This window comes from Delphinapterus leucas, chromosome 3 (assembly GCF_059928025.1).
Source record: "Delphinapterus leucas isolate spDelLeu-1000000601 "Yukka" chromosome 3, BTC_Dleu_Yukka2, whole genome shotgun sequence".
Classification (NCBI taxonomy): Eukaryota; Metazoa; Chordata; class Mammalia; order Artiodactyla; family Monodontidae; genus Delphinapterus; species Delphinapterus leucas.
Window position 1 is genome coordinate 124981662 of NC_143131.1, and position 20368 is coordinate 125002029.

Consider the following 20368-nt stretch of genomic DNA (forward strand, 5'->3'; position numbering starts at 1 on the left):
AGTGATGAAGGGCTAGTACATTCATTCCTAGCTAGCATTCTTAAGCAGTTCACCTTTATCCTTTAGTTCTGTTTCTTTGTTTTATTATGAGCAACTTTCTCCTTTCTTTTTACTCCCCTAGGGATATGAAGCCTGACAATATTTTGCTTGATGAACATGGTAAGTAAATGATTTGTTTGCAATCAACCACATAACATGCATGTAGAACAAGCCGGTTATCCCCAGCAAAGTAGTACTATATAGGGAAAAAGCGTCTTACTCGGTTCAGTTGAGTTGCATGTACAAACTCCATTTTATGGTGGGAGGGACCATATGGGGGAATTTTATCATTTACTGCAGTGACGTTGTACACCCTTAAATAGCCTTACATTTACATAAGGAGAAAGTTATTCTCTTTTCAATTTTCTTCCATTCCTACTGATTTCTTCAAGAAAACCATCCCAGTTTTTTGGTGCTAGTTTGCTTTAATATCTCTATAGCAATCATCTCCCTTTTTTTTTTTTTCATAAAGACAGAAGAGGCTTAGAGCATTTGGTAGGCAATAGTATCTACCTAGAGATTCGTGACAGACTTTCCTTCTTGTGAGGGTAAACTGGTTTCACATTTACAGAAGAGATATCAAGTTTTCTGTTCAAAGGTTTTCAGTTACTAAAAATCAGTCCATTTAAAGAAAGATATAAAGCAGATAAGAGTATCTCTGGTACCCAGCTATGAAAGTGACAGAGGGATATGGCAATGACCATGATGGTGATACATGAATGCCTGAAGTTCAAGAAGCACTGATTGAAGATGTCCTATAGAACAAGCTTTGACCAACAGTGATTAAATGTGTACAATCTCTTCCTAATATTATTTCAATGTACATTTGGATTTATTTATTAGAGCAGACCTGTAGGACACACAGCCTGCATGTTTTAAATGTTACAGAGGCAATAATATCCTTGTTAAATTTTTAGAAAGCTGCTAGGAGAGGGAGTCCTAAATCTGAAAAGCTCTGTATCTCTCTAACTTTTACAAAAGGGATTTGCAAGTGGGACTAAAACTCCACGGACCACCCGTCACTTATTATTTATTTACCTAGTTGCATTTTAAGCCTGATTTGCCAGACGCCACATGTGCTCAGAGGGCTAAGAAACACTTTTGTGTATGACCTCTAATTTCAAAGCTTGGAGTCATTATTTATTTATGGACTGTCTAAAAAGATTTTCTCCACTTTCTTCCGATGCCTTATTTCTTCCTTCCCTTTACTGCTTCTGACATTTGGGAATAGTTTCTGAATCTCAGAAATGTGGGCAATGGTGAGACAACATGAAGGTGACTTTCATTAAAGCACCAGCTGTCTCTGCCTTAAGTAGGAAGCAGGATCCCCTCTCACACCGGTGCAGATAAACTCTGTGGAGCTTCACAGCTGTGGACAAGGCCTCCCCCAACCTCTAGAGGCCATCTTTGCACCATGTACAAAAAGGTGCTCTGTGTGCCTACCACAGCCTTGGGAAGGTGACCACTGGTAATGCAGAGCCTGATTTCGGGTTCTGTCCCCACTTCCCCCTCACCTGCTTGCCTTTGTGCCCTATATATTGCTCAACCATTTGTCAGGACCCTGAATGGAGACATATGGGTCCTGTCAACCAAAAACATGTACCTTCCATTCAGAGAACAACGTTTCGGTCTTGGATCTCAAACATGGCTTCATCTTATTCCTACCATGAGGTCGTCCTGTTCTCTCTCATTCAACTTCTTTCTTTTCCTTATTTTCTTGTCAACTTGGTGATTGCAGATTAGGAGAAACATCCAGGAATAAATTAATCTTCGAGTTTATCCACCCTTAGAGACTACGCTTGGGAAAGATTGTGTGATATCGTAGACACGAGCATGGGGTTCTGAGCTCAAAACCCAGTTCTCTCACTCACCAGCTCTGAAACGCTCGACAGGTTGCCTAAAACTTCTCGGCACCTTAGATTCTTCAGGGATGAAAGGCATCCTTACTTCTCAGGGTAATTGTAAACACTAACTGACACCCTGTTTATAAAGTGCTTGATTGCCACGTGCGCAAGGAAATCACTCAATAACGGTTAAATGCTTGTATGACTCCATGAGGTAGCAGGGGCTTTCTCCCCTACAGAAGGAAGCTTAGGTGACTTCATTTTGTTTTATATGACTTTATCTATATCATATAGCGTAAGTGAAAGCTGGATCCTCACCTGTCTTTACTAAAGAATTATTTTGATTCCAGGTGGGATATACCAAAGATTGTGTGTGGCTACTTCTTAGGTCTTGTGTTTAAACAATTTTCTCTGACACTTAATTCTCAGGTAACTACACTTTCAGTGGCCCATTCTGCCTGTCCTTCATGCACGCAGGGGGTTAAGCCCACTTTTCGGGGCATTTTATTCTTGGTTGGACTGGGGCTCTGTTACTTAGGGACTACAAGTAGGCATCCCGGTCTGCCTGAGGGATGGTCCTAGTCTACAACTGTTATCTAGTGTACTATTTACAAAGATCTTTTTCACTCTCAAGTTTTGGGGTTTGGACAATGACTTAAGAGGGGGCTTTTCTGTATTTTTTCCCATCCTAAACTCAACTGGAGGATCACTGCAGTCAATAAGAGAAACATTGCTTTGGGAAGGACTGGATATGTGAATGGGATAAAAGCAAACAAAAAGGTTGCAAGCCATTCTCTAAGCATTGTCCTGGGGATCCCTTTCTGGAGAAAATAATTTTTTGAGGTTATTTACTTTCCGTTTATTCAAATTCTGAAAAATTAAGCTCTTAGGCATTGCTCAGGGACCATAATTAACTACTTTGAAATGAAGAAATTCCCGGTGGCCCTCGCTCCCCAGCTCACTATGCACAGCTGCTCTTGTGACAGCCAACTGGACCACAAATCAATGCCTGCCTTTGGGAGTGCTTTCTGGTGCGGTTTTCCAAGGTCTCACGTTCGAAAACTTCATTTGTCTCCTCTGTCTCCTCTCCTTCATTTATGACTTTTCACCCTTTATGGACAAGATCATGTACGCCTCTTGCATGGGGACTTAGCAGCTGGAAAGGGTAACGGTTTACCTCTAATACACCTCCTATGCCCGTTCCTCCAAGTGAGTTGTGTATTACACCACATAGCTTATATTTTAATTCAGCACCATCAGTAAGAGGCAGAAATTTTGTTTTACTCCTACTGATTCATATTGGTACATGTTCATCAGAAAAGGTTGATATTTAAAGGAGCTAAATTCTTTTGTAAATGGAGAACCCTTCCACTGGTGTGAATGAACATTCCTTATACATCAGAATTTGACTTTAAAAAGTCTGCAATTTAGAGCATACCTGTTCTCCTTAAATGTCTCACTCACTAGTTCAGAGCCCAAGATGGCATTAGATCTTGCACGGCTCATAACCAACTGTCCTGATATATAGGTTTCATGTCCTACCAACTTACGTACCCCATCCAATTCGATCAGTTCAATAGTATCTAAAATTCTTGTGTTTTTCCTAAGCTATTCAGGAAATAAGTGCTGCATACGAGGAGCAATAATGTCTCCCTGGTGTATCTGAGAGAATGACAATTACCACATCACCTGTAATTTAGGTTTCTTAATATCATCCCTAGTCACAGGGGACAGAGAAAGGCAAAAACTCGGTTTGGGGGTGTGAGGAAGAAATAATCCTGCTACCTTAACAGCTTCTCCCTTGCAGAGTCCCAAAATGTACCTAAAAATCAAGTGGGTAGCATCTTAAAACCTATATATACGTATACATATATGTATATTATATATATACACACACACACACACATATATAGAACTCTGTACCCTATCCCCAGATAATCAGGTGTATAAGTCTCTGCTAGTGCCTAACGATATGAATTTTTAATAAGAATCCTAGAAAAATGTGGCACACATGATCTAACTATTTTTGAGTTGAGGAAATTTTTGAAAGTTAGGAGCCACGCCAACCAATTGTTTATGGTGTCCTTGAGGGCTGTGTTGAGAAACATCCTCAGGCTGAACACAGGCACAGTGCAAAAGAGTATAAGTAATGACCACAAGGATGACTAAATTCAGTGACGCAATACTGTGAGCTCCAATTTTTAATGTGATTCTTTGCCTCAAGGTACAGAGGTGAAAAGAACTGGCAGATCACTCCCTATAGGGTGTTCACAGTGAGGAAGTTCTGAGCCTTGTATCTGAAAAACTTCACAGTAAGGCAGTGGTTCTAACTGGGGATGCTTTCGCTCTACGGTCTCTCCCTGCAGAGGACACTTGGCAATGTCTGGAGACATTTCTGATGGTCAGGATTCTATCTAGGAGAGGGAAGTAGTTTTGGCATCTAGTGGACAGAGGCCAGGGATGCAACTAAGCATTCCACCATGCACCGGACAGCCCTTCACAGCAAAGAATGATCAGGTCCAAGATATCAATAGTTCCAGGTTGAAAAACCTCTGTTCTAAGGCTCCCTCAGAGCCGGGGCTTATGGAAGAGGCCAGAGTGGTCCCTCACACCCAAGCAATTCCTGTGTCCCTCCATCAGCAGGTGACTGAACCTTCCTCTGTGAGCCAGAACTCAGATTCATTTCCACAGCACAGAAGGGAACATGGCAGAAGGATCCCCACGGTGAGCACAGGGAAGTATGGCAGCATCCTGGGCCAGGAATGCGGACGTCGGGGCTGGTGGCCAGGGGCTCTGCTTTCCTTGTTCAGCTTGAGGGCAGCAGGCAACAGTTTCCAGTGGATCCTGACCCTCAGATGATTCCTCCCCATTGTTTACCATGCGCCCTGGTGGGGGAACCCTGAGCCAACCAGCAGAGAGTTCTTTTCGTTTGTTCAGCTCTTTGGTCTTACGATAAAGCGCAAAAAGTTTTTGGACGATTTATAACCCACCAAAGAAGTCCTGGACCAAATTGTAGATCCTAATTCTAGCTCTGCTACGTCTAAGTACTGAGAACTTAGCCACAAACAGCTCTTCTGTAAAATAGGAGCTACTTCATTAGGCTAAAGTGTACAAAAACCTTTTGAAGCTTGCAATTAATCGTATGAATGTAAAAAAATACTACTTATGACGTTAACATTCTTTCAACTACATTCGAAAGAAATGTAATGAGTGAGTACTTACTGCAGTCAAGATCTACTAAGCCTAGTCTTCTTTTAAAAGTGTGGTCTCAAACTTTACTGGGTATCAGAATCACCTAGGGAGCTTTTTTAAACACTGGGCCCCCATCCTCCGAGTTTCTGATTCAGTACGCAGAGGTAGGGCCCAGGAATGTGCATTTCTAACACTTTCCCAGGTGATACTGATGCTGCTGGTCTGGGGACTGCACTTTGAGAACCAACTGATTCTGAAACATCCTCTACCGTCTACATGAACATAGCCAATCTTAGGACTGAGTCGGCTCAGAACACCTGCTCGGGCTAACGTAGAGGATCCCATGCCTGGCTGCCCATCTGAATCACCTGTGGAGTTTCTTGTTCTGTTTCTAATGTGGATGCCTGGCTCTCCCACCAGTCCCACTGCATCGGTGTCCCGGGAGAATGAAGTCCAGGAGTGTGAGTTTCACAAAATCACTCTGGAGCGTCTGATCATGACAAATGGCAACTTCTGCCAAATGCTGAGCAAAGCCTTCCACAGCATTATTTCATTTGATCTTCCCAACAACCTCGTGAGAAGATGACTACTATCATCTCAACTTTACAGAGAGGATAAGTCACCTTTTTGAGGTAGCATAGCTGGTTAGTATTAGAGCCGGGACTTGAAGCCAGGCAGTCAGACTCCAGAGAACAGACTCTTAATCATTAAGTCTCCAGGCTCACCTGTTTTGTATCAAACCTTGCGAAACATTGATCCAGTGCTTTCAGCGTGACCCATGGGGAGAAACAGAGAAAGAAAATACTGAAACAACCTATATTATGATAGGGTGATTTCTGGAAATCATCTGTTGGTACCACTTATGCAAGAATACCTTCACTTTCAGCTTGATGAGCGCTACTTTATTAAAATGTCATCAGATATAAACAAAACACTTTTTGCACCACACAAAACCCTGGTGATAAAGACAGTGAGATTAATCGTTAGCGGCAGGCTGGATGCTATCAGGGAGCAGACAGTGCAGTTGGCAGGGGGAGCGTGGTCTGTGGGATATGGAAGAAGAATCCCCTCCAGTTACCACCATATCTCATCACAACCACAGAAGCATGCAAATGGAAATGCCAACACTTCACGATCCTCTCAAAACATATGACTTTCCTGCCAACAGCTGACAGAACAGGCTTATCCTACTTCTGGCTGTGAATGTAAGGACCGTAATACACTTTGTAGGGTGTGCTCCCTGCTGAACTTAAGCGTTAGACCCACAGTATACTGCCATGAATGCGAACACTGCAGAGAGACCCTAGAGATCGTCTAGTCCGCCCAGGAATTTTTTTTTTTTTTTAAGGGAAACAGGTTCAACACAGGAAAGGAACTGCAAGTGTACGATGTATTGGGAGCAGAATTCAGGGCAGGACCTAAGTCTCCTGGCTCCCAGTCTAGGGCTCTTTCTAGAGCCTCTTTAAAAATAAAACTTGACTTTTCCCTACTTTCGCTTTGTACATTATTTTGTTGGGGACCACTGGGGGACAACCTGAACTATCAGACAAAACACTACTAATGATATTCAGAAAAACAAGGAGAGAAAGAACTCTTTCTTGGCAAAGAAATAAATATATGCATCCAGTCATGTCTGCTTTGTATTAACAACATTTGTTTCTTTAAAAAAAAGATGCTGTAAAGATGCTTGGAAATGACACTTCAAATAGTTCTTATCTACCCCGCTCTTGATTCTCACAGGCTGTACCAACTTAAAATGCTGACAACAGGCAAAAATTGCCTAAGTAGAATTTACCAGAGCGTGGGCTCTTAAAGACCAAGGTTAAAACTTTCTGACATTGAACTACAAATTTACAACCAGACATTAACCTTTTCATGTTTTGGCACCTGGAGGGTTGCTGGTTTAGACTATATTGGTCTTGAGGATAGGATAATTGACTTTTTACTGTGTGTACCCAATTGCAAACGGCGTACAAGAATTTACAAACTAAGCTTCCAGGTGCTATTGATAAAAAAAAAAGCGTGGTCTGCCGCTGGGTTGAATGGAACTTAACGTTCTCTGTGGTCCTTCTCCCTCGCAGGGCACGTGCACATCACAGACTTCAACATTGCTACGATGCTACCTGTGGAGATGTGCATCACCACCATGGCCGGCACCAAGCCTTACATGGGTATGGGCCCCTTGAGCCGCCATAGCGACTAAGAGGAAGGCTTTTTTATTCATTCCTGTAGACACCATGTACTACGGGTTCAATCATCTGTAGGGCCTTGCAGCTAGAAATGACGAGTCCCCCTCTGACTTTACCTAGAGAGCTTCTAATTTCACAGGTCTGCGGTGAGCCTCAGGAATCTCCTTTTAGCAAGCACCCAGACTGATCTTGATTCAGGAGAGTCACGGATTACATGTAAAAACACTATTTTATGAGTTATTAAGGACAGTTTCTACCTACTTCCTGATGAAGAATATTAATAATTAATTCAATAAATATCTACTAATTGCCTCTGTGCGCTCAGCACTGTTTCAGGTGCTGGTGGTGCTGCAGGGAGCAAAACATACAAGGTCTCCAGCCCATGGAGCTTACCTTCTAGTAAAAGGAGTTAAAAAAAAAAAAAAAGAATCAAACAGAGAAGGTACAGCCATAAGTAGGGTGCTCATAAGTGACATAAGTATTATTATAACCATGATTTATATAATCCTGCATAACATGCATAAGACTGTAAGTTCACAAAGTACCTTCCAGTTATAATTTTGGTTTTAGGTTTATCACAACAATCCCATGAATAATTCACAGGTGAAATATTGGAACTTGAAATTAAAGGCAAGAGCAATGCCACTTTCTTTCAATATTTCATTCTCTTCCTCATGGAACTAAAGAGAGAATTAAAGAGAGAGAGGAAAAGAGAACTGTGCAGGACCACCTCACTTTCCAAGAGAAAGAAATCATCTGTGGGGAAAAATGAGCCTGATTTTATATGGTATTTGAACAACTGCAAGTTCCTGGCTTCCAATTATCAGTGGGGGGAAGAAGCCTCCTTTGTCCTTCTAAAATAATGGACACACATAATTCAGCCTATTTTCTTGCCTGAAACCCATGGTGCTCAAATGATAAAAAGGAATCTCTGAGACTGCTGGTCTGATGAGTTTATTCCCTAGGTTTCCTGGGTTTCCATATTAAGGGCTACTTGCTTGGAGCCAAATCAGAAAATGTGCATCTGGGTTTTCTAAGCCTGGTTTCCATGGTGAGAGGAGTAAAGGAAGACCAACTTTGTTTTCGCTCCCCAGTGATTTTAAATACAATATCCGTATAATTTGATTCTCCTAAAGGTTGGCATTTCCAGTCTTTTCACAACATAGAGCTAGGAGATTGGAATCCTGTCAAGTTTCTCTGCACCTCTCCACCCTCACCCTTATAATTAACAGTTACTAATATTTATTGAAAGCCTTCTAGGGACCAGACAATGTGTTAAATGTTTTGCATTCATTGATTGATTAATTTTTTCTCAACAACCCTGTGAGGCAAACTGTAATTATCACCATTTTACAATGAGGAAAATAAGAAGCTAAGTAATTTGCTCAAGATCACATGGCTAATAATTGAAAAAGCCTAGATTTAGAGCAAGCTCGTTCTGACTTTAGAAAACCAAGCTTCTCCCTAAAAGAGACAGAAATTTAAAAGTTTATGTATTTATGATTCTTAAATAGATGTAAGCCAAATTAGGTAGGCCATACTCTTCGAAATGTTTCTAGTTTTATTTTTAAAAATGAATATCTGACTGTCAACGCTTATATTTTCATCCAGAAGTTGTTCTTGCCTTTGATTTTTGGATGGGAATCTTCCTAAGAGGTATCACAGGCGGAAGTCTGCTTTCTCTTTTTAAAAATTATGTTCCCGGGCTTCCCTGGTGGTGCAGTGGTTGAGAGTCCGCCTGCCGCTGCAGGGGACACGGGTTCGTGCCCCGGTCCGGGAAGATCCCACATGCCGCGAAGCGGCTGGGCCCGTAAGCCATGGCCACTGAGCCTGCGCGTCCGGAGCCTGTACTCCGCAATGGGAGAGGCCACAGTAGTGAGAGGCCCGCGTATTGCAAAAAAAAAAAAAAAAAAAAAAAATGTTCCCAATAATTTGGTAAAATCTGCCTAACAGACATTCACCAGCACTCATTTTATAGCATTCCTGCAGAATGTAATTAGCAATTAACCAGAAAGAAAAAAAATTCTAAAAAGAAAGAAAACTAGGATGAAATACTGAATGAAGATTATAGGAATATACAACATTTTCTAATGTAAGATGCTTAGCATATTATACAGCAGTTCCTCGACTCTGGCAATAAGAAGATGAGCTGTCTGTCAGTTCTTTTTTTTTTTTAACATCTTTATTGGCGTATAATTGCTTTACAATGGTGTGTTAGTTTCTGCTTTATAACAAAGTGAATCAGCTATACATATACATATATCCCCATATCCCCTCCCTCTTGCATCTCCCTCCCTCCCACCCTCCCTATCCCACCCTCCCTATCCCACCCTCCCTATCCCACCCCTTGTCTGTCAGTTCTTAAGCACCTGCACCCAACAAGGAAGTTTTACTTTTTTGAATTCCTCATCTTCTACCTCCATGCTCTTTCCAATCAACTCCAATCCCTCCTTCTCCCCATCCGTGGTCTGTGTAAATATCGTTCAGATCGCTTAGAGCTTAACCAATTAAAACATTCCTCTTCTCCAAATTAACCAAACCAAACAAACAGATATACTATGGAAAATGCTGATTAGGCAATGGGGAAATTAATCTCTCTACTTGTAGATATTTAGGGTTTCCTTCCAGACCTTTATTCTGTATACACACAAACACAATTTTTAAAGTTGGATCATACTGGAGTTTTGCAACCTAAATTTTCACTTTAAAATGTAATAATAGGCATCATATAGTGAGAATCTATTATGTCCCAAGCATTTTGCTAAGTTTTTAACATTATATCATTAAATTTTCAAAGCAACTCAACGAAATATGTTTTCATAGATTAAAAATAATCAGGCCTACAGAGAAAGCGACATGATTATAATCACACAGCAAGCAACTGGCAGAGCACAAAGTTAAATTCAAATCGAAAACGTCTCAAGTCTGGAATGCTGATGGTGATGACAACAGAGCAGGAGGGGTAATGGCTGACATTTACTGAGCTCTTCCTATTGGCCAAGCACTGGCCTAAGTGCACGTGTGACATCATTTAAACTACAAGCAATTCAGTGAGGGATGCCAGAGTCTAACCCTCCACACGCTGCTGTGCTATCTCTCCACCTCCTGGCAATAACCATGTCTCAGCCAGAACGGAAACCACTACTCTCTGACTTCAGAGCCCGGCTCTGCACAACTGACACTACTTATTTTTCCAGGCCCATATATATAACTATCGTTTTTAATGTTCACATGCTACAGAATTAGAGGGCTGCATCAAAATCTATTGAACCAATTCTTTACTGTTGAATTTTAGGTTATTTCTCATTTTGAAATATAACTAAATTTGTGATAAAAATCCTGTTAGCAGAAATATGTGCTACAACTTATTTCCCGTGATAAATCCCCATTCAAGGAATTTCTGGTCAAAGGGTATATACGTTAATGCATTTCCCTCCTGAAAGTTTGCGTTGATTTCTACTCATTTGCTCTGGAAGCATCTGAGGATATTCACTTCCTTGCATCCTCACCAGGGCTGCACTGTCAATATCTTAATCTTCGCAAAAAAGATAAGTGAAAACGGTACCTCATTATGACATTAAAATTGCTTTTATTTTAATTCTTTTGTAAGTTGCCTGTTCATGTTCTTTGCCCATTTTCTATTAGAGTGTTAATACATTTTTGTCTATTTCTTATTATGTAAAGAATTCTTGACCTTTATATATAAAGGATATTAAATTCTAATGTATCATGTGTTATAAATATAATTTCCTACTTTTTAGTTGCTGTTCTTATAGCATTTTTGACATGAAAACTATGTTCCTAACATCAAACCCTTAGTCATAGTCTTTTGTAGTCTATTTTATTTTTTTATTTTTAAAGGTTATACTCCATTTATAGCTATTATAAAATATTGGCTATATTCCCTGTATTGCACAGTATGTACTTGTAGCTTATTTTATACCTAACAGTAGTTTGTACGTTTTAATCCCCTACCCTTATATTGCCCCTCCCCCCATATTGCCCCTCCTCTCTTCCCTCCCCCCACTGGTGACCACTAGTTTGTTCTCTATAACTGTGAATCTGCTTCTTTTTCATTATATTCACTAGTTTGTTGTATTTTTTATTTTTATTTTTTTAATTTTTTAACATCTTTATTGGAGTATAATTGCTTTACAATGGTGTGTTAGTTTCTGCTTTATAACAAAATGAATCAGTTATACATATACATATGTTCCCATATCTCTTCTCTCTTGCGTCTCCCTCCCTCCCACCCTCCCTATCCCACCCCTCCAGGTGGTCACAAAGCACCCAGCTGATCTCCCTGTGCTATGCAGCTGCTTCCCACTAGCTATCTATTTTACATTTGGTAGTGTATATATGTCCATGCCTCTCTCTTGCTTTGTCACAGCTTACCCTTCCCCCTCCCTGTGTCCTCAAGTCCATTCTCTAGTAGGTCTGTGTCTTTATTCCCATCTTGCCCCTAGGTTCTTCATGACCATTTTTTTTTTTTTAAGATTCCATATATATGGGTTAGCATATAGTATTTGTTTTTCTCTTTCTGACTTACTTCGCTCTGTATGACAGACTCTAGGTCCATCCACCTCACTACAAATAACTCAATTTCGTTTCTTTTTATGGCTGAGCAGTATTCCATGGTATATATGTGCCACATCTTCTTTATCCATTCATCTGTTGATGGACACTTAGGTTGCTTCCAGATCTTAAACCATTAGTCTTTTTCCTTTATAGCTTCTACCTTTGATGATATTCTTGGCAAGATCTTCTTACCTCTAGATTTTAGACATGGTTACCTATATTCTTATTTTTGTTATAGTTTAATTTTTCTTAATCCAGCTATATATGTGGTAAGATATACAGTAAGGATGTGACTTCATTTTTGTTATATTCTTAAATAATTGTTTTGAGACCATGTATCAAATAAGATCCCATACATGCTGATTTGAAACATGTTCATCATAAACTAAATATTTTTATATACTAGCATCTGTATTCTGTGGCTTTCAAATCAATTATTGTAGCTTTACAATGTGGTTTAACACATGGAATGCAAGTCCCTTTATCCTTTTTCAGAAAACCCTTATTATTCACATATTTTATAGAGGAAATTTAGAATCATTTTTGTAAATTCCATCAATTATTTCTGTTGTACTATATTTATATATCAGTTTTTGTCCCCTTTCTTTATGTCCTGAGCAGAATCTACTGTCCAGTTGCTTTAAAATCTGAAAGCCAAATAATGGAAATCCAAATAGCTAATAAATGTATTAAAGCATGGGCAAGCTTATTAGTAATCAGGGGAATGCCAATTTAAACCACAATGGAAGACCATTACATACCCACTAGATTGGAAAAGTCAAAAAGTTAGTTAATGTCGAGAGTGGATAAGGAGGTTGAGCAAAGTCTCATGCGTTGCTAGTCAGAGCGTTAATTGGTACAACCACTGTGGTAAATAGTTTGGCATTATCTAGCATGGGTGAAGATGCACAGCCCATCCCAGAATTTCCCCTCCCAGAAATGTAACCTAAAGACGTGTGGACTTAGAGGAGTCTTACATGTGCAGGAATGTTCATGAGAGCATTATTCAAAATACTTCAAATTGAAAACAGTCCAAATGGCTATTAAAAGTAGGAAAGGAGGTAAATGACAGTGTATTCGTATGGCTTTGAATGTGAACAAACTATGTGCAGCAAGTTGGATAAATTTTATACACATAATGTTGAACAAGAAAAGCAAGTCACTGAAGAAAACAAGCAGTAAGATTTAACACACACACACAGCCATGTTATATATATGCACAAATACATATACATGTTATACACACATCTGTTATATATACATAATGTCATATACACATATACACAACATACATATAACATATGTATTACTAAAATAGGCAAAACTAAGGTGTTGCTTAGAAATGCATACGCAGGTAGTAAATCTATGTAGAAAGGCAAGAAGAAAATTACCGACAGAAATTCAGGATAGTGGTTACTTCTATGGTTGTAAACAGGACAGGACCCAGTGGTGGAGTCAAGATCCTATATTGTGCCCTGTGTAAGTTTACGTGGCCATTTACTTATAAATGCTTGTTAATTTTTCTTTTATGTTATATTTACTTTTCTGAATGGAAGTATGGAAATAGTTTAAGAACTAAATGAAATACTCAACGTCTTTTTTGAAGGAAACTTAGTCCCTCTCCACCTCTATTTGTACCATCTCAGGAGCAAGGAGTCCTTCTGCAGGGTTGATGGAAGCCCTCAGCATCTCCCTGCCCTGACTTTTCAGCTCTTTGAGGGCTCAAAGAATTACCCATCTGTTATGCTTTTGTATGTTGCCATCATGTTTTTTCTTAGTGTTCTTCCAAAATTCCTTAATGCCTAGCATAGCATGAATATTTGTTGAATGAATGAATGCATATTCAAGTATCTTCATGCCGGAAAACAGTAAGTAGAAGAGGATTCTACTCGTATAAACTCCAAGGGTGGTCCAAGACGACAGAATACACAGCTTTCATAGAGTGATGTTTATGCTGGTGGATAATTTCTTAGCACAGCTGTCTGTTTAACCCTCAAAGTTCTCTGCAGCTTCTCTGAGATACCTGTCACCTGGAGGGACTACGTCATCTACAGATGACTTGCTGTGAGATACTGATAAGGGAAAGCAGAAGTATAGCTCACTCCATCCAGTCTGGGGGAGCACCGTGGGTTCAGGACCATTATCTCCCAAATTGCATGGGGGAGCTGTGACTTGCAGAAAGAATGCAGTGACGCATGAAAGGTGAATCCACCAGGGAATGAAGCTTCCTTAGTTCCGCTACGGCGGGCTTCTATAGTCTGGGTCAACCCCGGACGTTGGAATGTCAACATTCTACCTCTCTAATTGGATGTTGCCCACAGGATTTTCCTTGAAATTGAGTGCACCAGGCAGGGCAAACCTGTATGCAGGTCACACATCACACCAATTTCCTTTGTCCAGAGCCAGCACCTTACTACCAGAGGCTTGGGTCAAGTGTGCAACTTTTGGCTAGGTAAAATTCCATTATGGATGTTTGCCTCTCTAGAGGAGTGCCGAGTTTTTTGAGTCCTTTCCAGGTGCCAGACACTGTGCTGAGATTTTGGCATGCATCATTATCTCATTTAGTTTCTCACCTCTGTAGGAACTGCCTTCTCATTGTTCTGAGAAGATTCTCAGCCCACTGACTCGTTTAAGGTCACAATAAGTGGTGAAGGCCGTTGGTGAACACAGACAGCCTGGTTTCAGCTAATGTTTGCAACCAGGGCTTGATGGATTGGTTCAGTATTGTTCCTTCTTTTAACCAGTTTCTGTTGAGTGACACTAGATGCCAGATTCGGTACTGGACAAGCAAACAGAGAAGAGACCTGCTCTTGCTTTGTACTTCATTTTCCCCACTCCATCCCTCAGGAGTTAGGTACATTCTTGGAAGGGTGTGTAGAAGGTAGAAGGTTCTCAGTGTGTTAGAGAACACATAACTAGGGGTCTCCACTGGGGTAAGATTGACTGAGGTTCTGCCTTCCACTGGAGCCAATTCACAGAACTATGGGACAAAGGGTCAATGCCCCACAAGTGATGGAAAACCGTGTCTCTCTCAGAGTGCCCCACCCTTTCTCCTCTCCCTCAGCCCCAGTACAGGCTGCAGATGCTGCCTTTGCCTCTTCCAGAGGACTCTGAGATGGAGAGTCAATCCCATGTAGTTGCAGCTAAATTCTGAACAATGTTTGCAGCAGTAATACAAATTTACGTCCTGATCACAACCCTTCCAAATCAAGACAATGAATATAACCTCTTCTCAACCTTCCTGCTTTCAGAGTCAGCCACACATTTGAGGCCTGATGGGATCCAAGTTTTCATAGGTGCATGTTCTAAGTCAGAGAAGAATTTGTCCATTAAGGGCTGTGTATGCCTGTGTGTGTTGGTGATGAATGAGAAAGACTAGAAAATTAGAAACTTTTGCCTGCAGTGAGCAATCTAGCAATGGATGATAAACACACATAAAAGTGTTGGTACCCTTTTCCCTGGTAATTCGCCTTTGGAGGAACATGTTGGGAAGATAGATTTGTTAATGTCTCAGGGAGTAAAACTGACCTAACTCTTCTGTGTTTTTCAGCACCTGAGATGTTCAACTCCAGAAGAGAAGCAGGTTATTCCTTTGCTGTTGACTGGTGGTCACTGGGAGTGACAGCATATGAGCTGTTGAGAGGCTGGGTACAGTAGAATTACATTTCTCTTCAGTTACTCTTCCAGCAAGTTTCATTTTTACAGTGAAAGGATTGATTTTTTTTTTTTTTTTTTTTTTTTTTGCCAAAAGTCAAGTAGTTTGTTTCAGAGATGAAAGCAACAATGCCATGTGATGCTGGTAACAACCCTTGGGATTTCCGCCCATAATTAATTCACTCTCCTACATATGGGGCCAAGCATGTGAGTTGATATTAAATTATGCAGATAAAATTAAATGAATTATAGGGATATTACTAACTCCCAGAGAGGGAAAATCAATACACGTCACTCCATATCTTATATAAATATATTTGTTTGTTTAAAGAAAATAATTTTGCAGTCAGAGTCCAGGGCTCTGATTCAGTGTGAATTATTAATACAACACAATTCATGCCCTGTCTTGTTGGATTCCTGTCTTTCATTTGCCTCTTGAGTTCTGGGTTCAGTGGCTAATTAGAGTAGTTTCCTTTTAGAAGAAACATTTCTTAAACTAAGAAAATGCCTAGGAAGAATTTTACTAAGAAAAGATTTTTTTTCTCCCTCCCATATTATTGTACCTCGTGGTAGTTCCCTGTGATTTGATGTAACTGACAATGTATTAACACTCTCAGATCCATTTTTCTTTTTGTTTTCTGCTTAGGAAAGGTGAAGCATAGTTACTGTTAGGTTGCTGAATTCATATCTACGTATATAAATTCGAGGTTATCAGCTATAGTGACTATGTTACACTTAGATCCTCAGATCTTATTCGGCTCACAAAGTGTGTACCCTTTTACCAACCTCTCCCTATTTTCCTCACCCTCAACCCCTGGCAACTATTCTACTCTCTGTTTCTTTGTGTTTGAATTTTTTTTTTTTTAAGATTCCATGTGTAAGTGATACGTTGCAGTTATTTGTCTTCTCTGACTTGTTTCAGTTTGTGTATTGGACTCAAGTTCTGTCCATGTTGCTGCAAATGGCAGGATCTCCTTTTTTATGGCTGAATAATATTCCATTATTCATATATATTGTATATGAATATGTATTATATATGTTATGTATAATATTCCATTATTCATATATAGTATATGAATATGTGTTATATATGTTATGTATAATATTCCATTATTCATTTATAATTTATCCATATATAATGAATATGATGTGTAAATATATAATACCATATATAAGTATATATTATAAATATATGTATATATATGGGTGTATAAATATATATATGTATATCATGTACACACACATCTTCTTTATTCATTCATCTGTTGATGGATATTTATGCTGTTTCTGTGCCTTGGCTATTGTGAATAATGCTGCAATGAACATGGGAATGCAGATTCTTTTTTGTAAAGCACAGATATAACTTTTCATGTTAAAAAAAATGCTGTTACTCCCTAATGCCTCATATATTCACACACACACACACACACACACACACACCCTTCACCTGCCTTACCCACCCCTCTCCTCCCCGACACTCTTCAGACACCTTAGCTTGGCATTCTTTGCCCGTTAGAACCATGTTAACTTTTCAGATTTTGCTTCAATTTGAATGACCCTGACTCTTCACAAACTACTTCAGACTCTTTGGACTCCCTCCTGTCTCGAGGCATCCCTTGGAGCTCTTTTCTTCTTGTTCCTTTGCCTATAAAGGTATTTCCTAAGATAAGCCCTGGTCTTTTTTTAAAAAATCACTCTTTGAATAAGTTTGGAAATTGCTAAATTAAGTTTGAGTAAAGTTAAGGATGTGTCTTAATTGTAGAACAGAATCCTTATATCTCATGTATATTGATCATGTCTAAGAAAGGACAGAATTAGAAAATTCTCAATTAAGAAATTAAAAACTCATTTGACCTTCCAATCTCATCTTCTAGAATTAACAGCTTGTATTTACTTCCAAACCTTTTCTGATTTTATAAGGATAACGTTTTCACATACATGCGCATATACATAGTTAACTGTTGTTTCAGTAAAAAGAGAATTATGCTTTAACCTGTTGAGACTTTTTTTTTCCACTTAAAATAAAATGTAGAACTTTCTACATCAGAACACGTAAATCTATTTTACATTTTAGGATTAAATCCATTTCGCAAATGTATCACCCTTGTAAATTTTTCCAGATATATCTTTTTTTTTTTTTTTTTTTTTTTTTGCGGTACGCGGGCCTCTCACTGTTGTGGCCTCTCCCGTTGCGGAGCACAGGCTCCAGACGCGCAGGCTCAGCGGCCATGGCTCACGCGCCCAGCCGCTCCGCGGCATGTGGGATCCTCCCGGACCGGGGCACGAACCCGTGTCCCCTGCATCGGCAGGCGGACTCTCAACCACTGCGCCACCGGGGAAGCCCCAGATATATCTATTTTTATGGTTTTAATCTCTTCTATATCATCAGACTGTAAATTTATTAAAGGTGGAGCCAGTGTTTTATACAGTTTAGTATTATCCACAATATTTAGCTTTCAACAGGTACATAACAAATGCTTGTTGAAAGTACAGAGGAACAAGTCACTACAAAACAATTCTGACACATTCTCACAAAGAATCACCAAGGAGCCTGCATGTAATTATGTTTCAAAATATAGCTAACCTGAAGAAATGAAATACCAACATTTAATTACAACTAGCAACACAACTAAACCACAGAGGAAGGGTGCTAAACAATCATTTCCTCCACATTTACAAATTATGATTAACAGAAAAATATATGCTTCAAAGGGAAATGTGCCTGAAACTTCCCTGTGGTGTCTGATCTTGTCCTGACCATGGTCCCGTAGCCCTTAAGCTGCTTTGTCATCTCTCTGTGTCCCCGCTTGCACTGCCATTGTAAAGGCAAGGTCCACGTCTTCTCTAATTTTGTATTGTCCATAGTATTAGCTTATGATAGGGAAGTACGTCGTTTTGCACTAATTGTACATCCTTGGCTGCAGCTCTTTTGCTTTTGTACTCCTGAAATAAGACTATAATCACAACACCTCACTTTGTCCCATCTAATGTTTTACCTTTTCCACCTTGGTTATTTTTTACATTCTCATTCTTAATTTATATGCTGCCCTAAAACTGTCTGCTATATCCTGTCATTGCACACTGTAATTTTTCTTTATAGCATGTATTCCATTGATGTGTGTGTGTGTGTGTGTGTACAGTCTCTCTTATTATTTATGGTTTTGCTGAGTAGACTGTAGGCTCTACCACTGTAGAAATCCCATCTGTCCTGTCTTCATTGTATCCCCAGGGCCCAGCAGAGGTGCAGGACATGGTAGGCATTCAATCAATATTTGGTAAATGACTAAATATAAAGCTCTGGTTGTTGATGGCTTAATGTGGATTTTAAAGTTTGGAACTATAAACATACATTACTGTATAAGACAAAGGTAATTTGACTATTTTGAACAAGTCGACAGAGCATGAGGATTTAAATATTTGTATATTACATTCAGTCATATGGCCTAAAGTAAATGAAAAAAAACACAACATACTTAAACCATTTGCTTGTGGCATTTGTCAGTTCCTTTATTAGTTTATCAAAGCATTTTGTGTTTTTAGATGTCTCAAAAGCAGGTTTCGAGACCTCAATGAATTAAAGAAGAAAATTAGAAAAAAGAAAAAATATATGTGGACATACATATAACCCGGGAAACTTGGTGTGCCAACCTGCCCCAGCTCTTAATGGTAAACATGCAGTGAATCACATGTAGTGACCCACAGTGCCCTTGGCTTGCAAACAGTCAATAAACATTGATGACGCTGATAAGGTACCCGGCACTCTTTTTCTGATATTGAGTTACAAGGGTTATTTCCACTGTATCATTACTCAGACAAATGAATTAACTATGGTCCTTTATTCAGTCTTGAGGGAAGAAAATATGCGGCAGGGGTTTTTAAACCTTGCATTAAAAAAATAAAGTTTGGTCAATCTCCCTTTTAGGGAGTCAACCCCTAGCACTTCCTGGTTCCCTGGGTAACTGCTGTTGACATGCCATGCATAGACTTAAGCCTTCCTTCACATCACCTTTGTTGATAACTCATCTTGCTGTTCATTATTTACATTTATAGCCACCATCCTTTATGTCAATAATCATATCTCTCCTGTATTATGTCTAATATATATTAGCCGCTCTATTGAGAACTTTACATGTATTATGTGATTTAATTTTCCCAACACTCCCCTAAGGTGGTTCATTTTACAGAAGTAACTTCATCTTACAGATGAAGGAATTGAAACTCAAATTGACTGACCCAGTTTAGCGCTCAAATCCTTTTGCCTTCAGAGCTCCAACACTTAATTACATTATGTTACCTTTTAGTAATGATGTACAACAAGGAAAAAATTAAACTCCTCCATTTCTCCCAATTTAGTTGGGAGAAATCGGTCCACAGTCATTATCTCGAAAGAGTCAGGCACTTGATAAATGTACATATCCATATTCACTGTCCTATTGTTGGTTAATCTAACATGAAAACTGTGTTCATTCAACAAACATGTAATGAGCACTCACTAGGTGCTAGGTCCCATGGGCAAAAATGTGAATACGGTAAAATCTCTAGCTTTAAGTAGCTCACTTCACATAAAGAGAGACAATCCCAGGGTGAATCCTTTATGAAACAGAAAAATCAATGTAGGTAAAGGCTGCCCTCTAGTGGATATCTGTGAAAATAATAACAAAGCCACCGTTTTGTTTAATTTCTTTTTCCCCCAAGTTAGGACTGCAGAAGAATCTGGTTCTCTCAGGGGTAAAAATACTTTTGCCTCATCACAAAATTCTCCACCCCACTCCGTAGTACTAGCAGCTCATAGCATTTGGGACTGGGGTTGAAGTCTTCTGGGTAACCTTCTAACCTGAGCTTAGTCATTATGATTCGAAGAAGTAAAAAGAG

The 20368-nt window shown here is 39.5% G+C and overlaps 1 protein-coding gene across 1 annotated transcript in view; it reads left to right on the forward strand.

Moving 5' to 3' along the window:
- STK32A (serine/threonine kinase 32A) overlaps positions 1-20368 on the forward strand; it is a 119686-nt gene that overhangs the window by 87172 nt on the left and 12146 nt on the right. The window contains exons 7-9 of the mRNA XM_089908585.1: positions 122-159; positions 7157-7246; positions 15393-15490. Of these exons, the coding sequence (XP_089764711.1) occupies positions 122-159; positions 7157-7246; positions 15393-15490 (226 nt within the window). The remainder of the gene's footprint in view (positions 1-121; positions 160-7156; positions 7247-15392; positions 15491-20368) is intronic.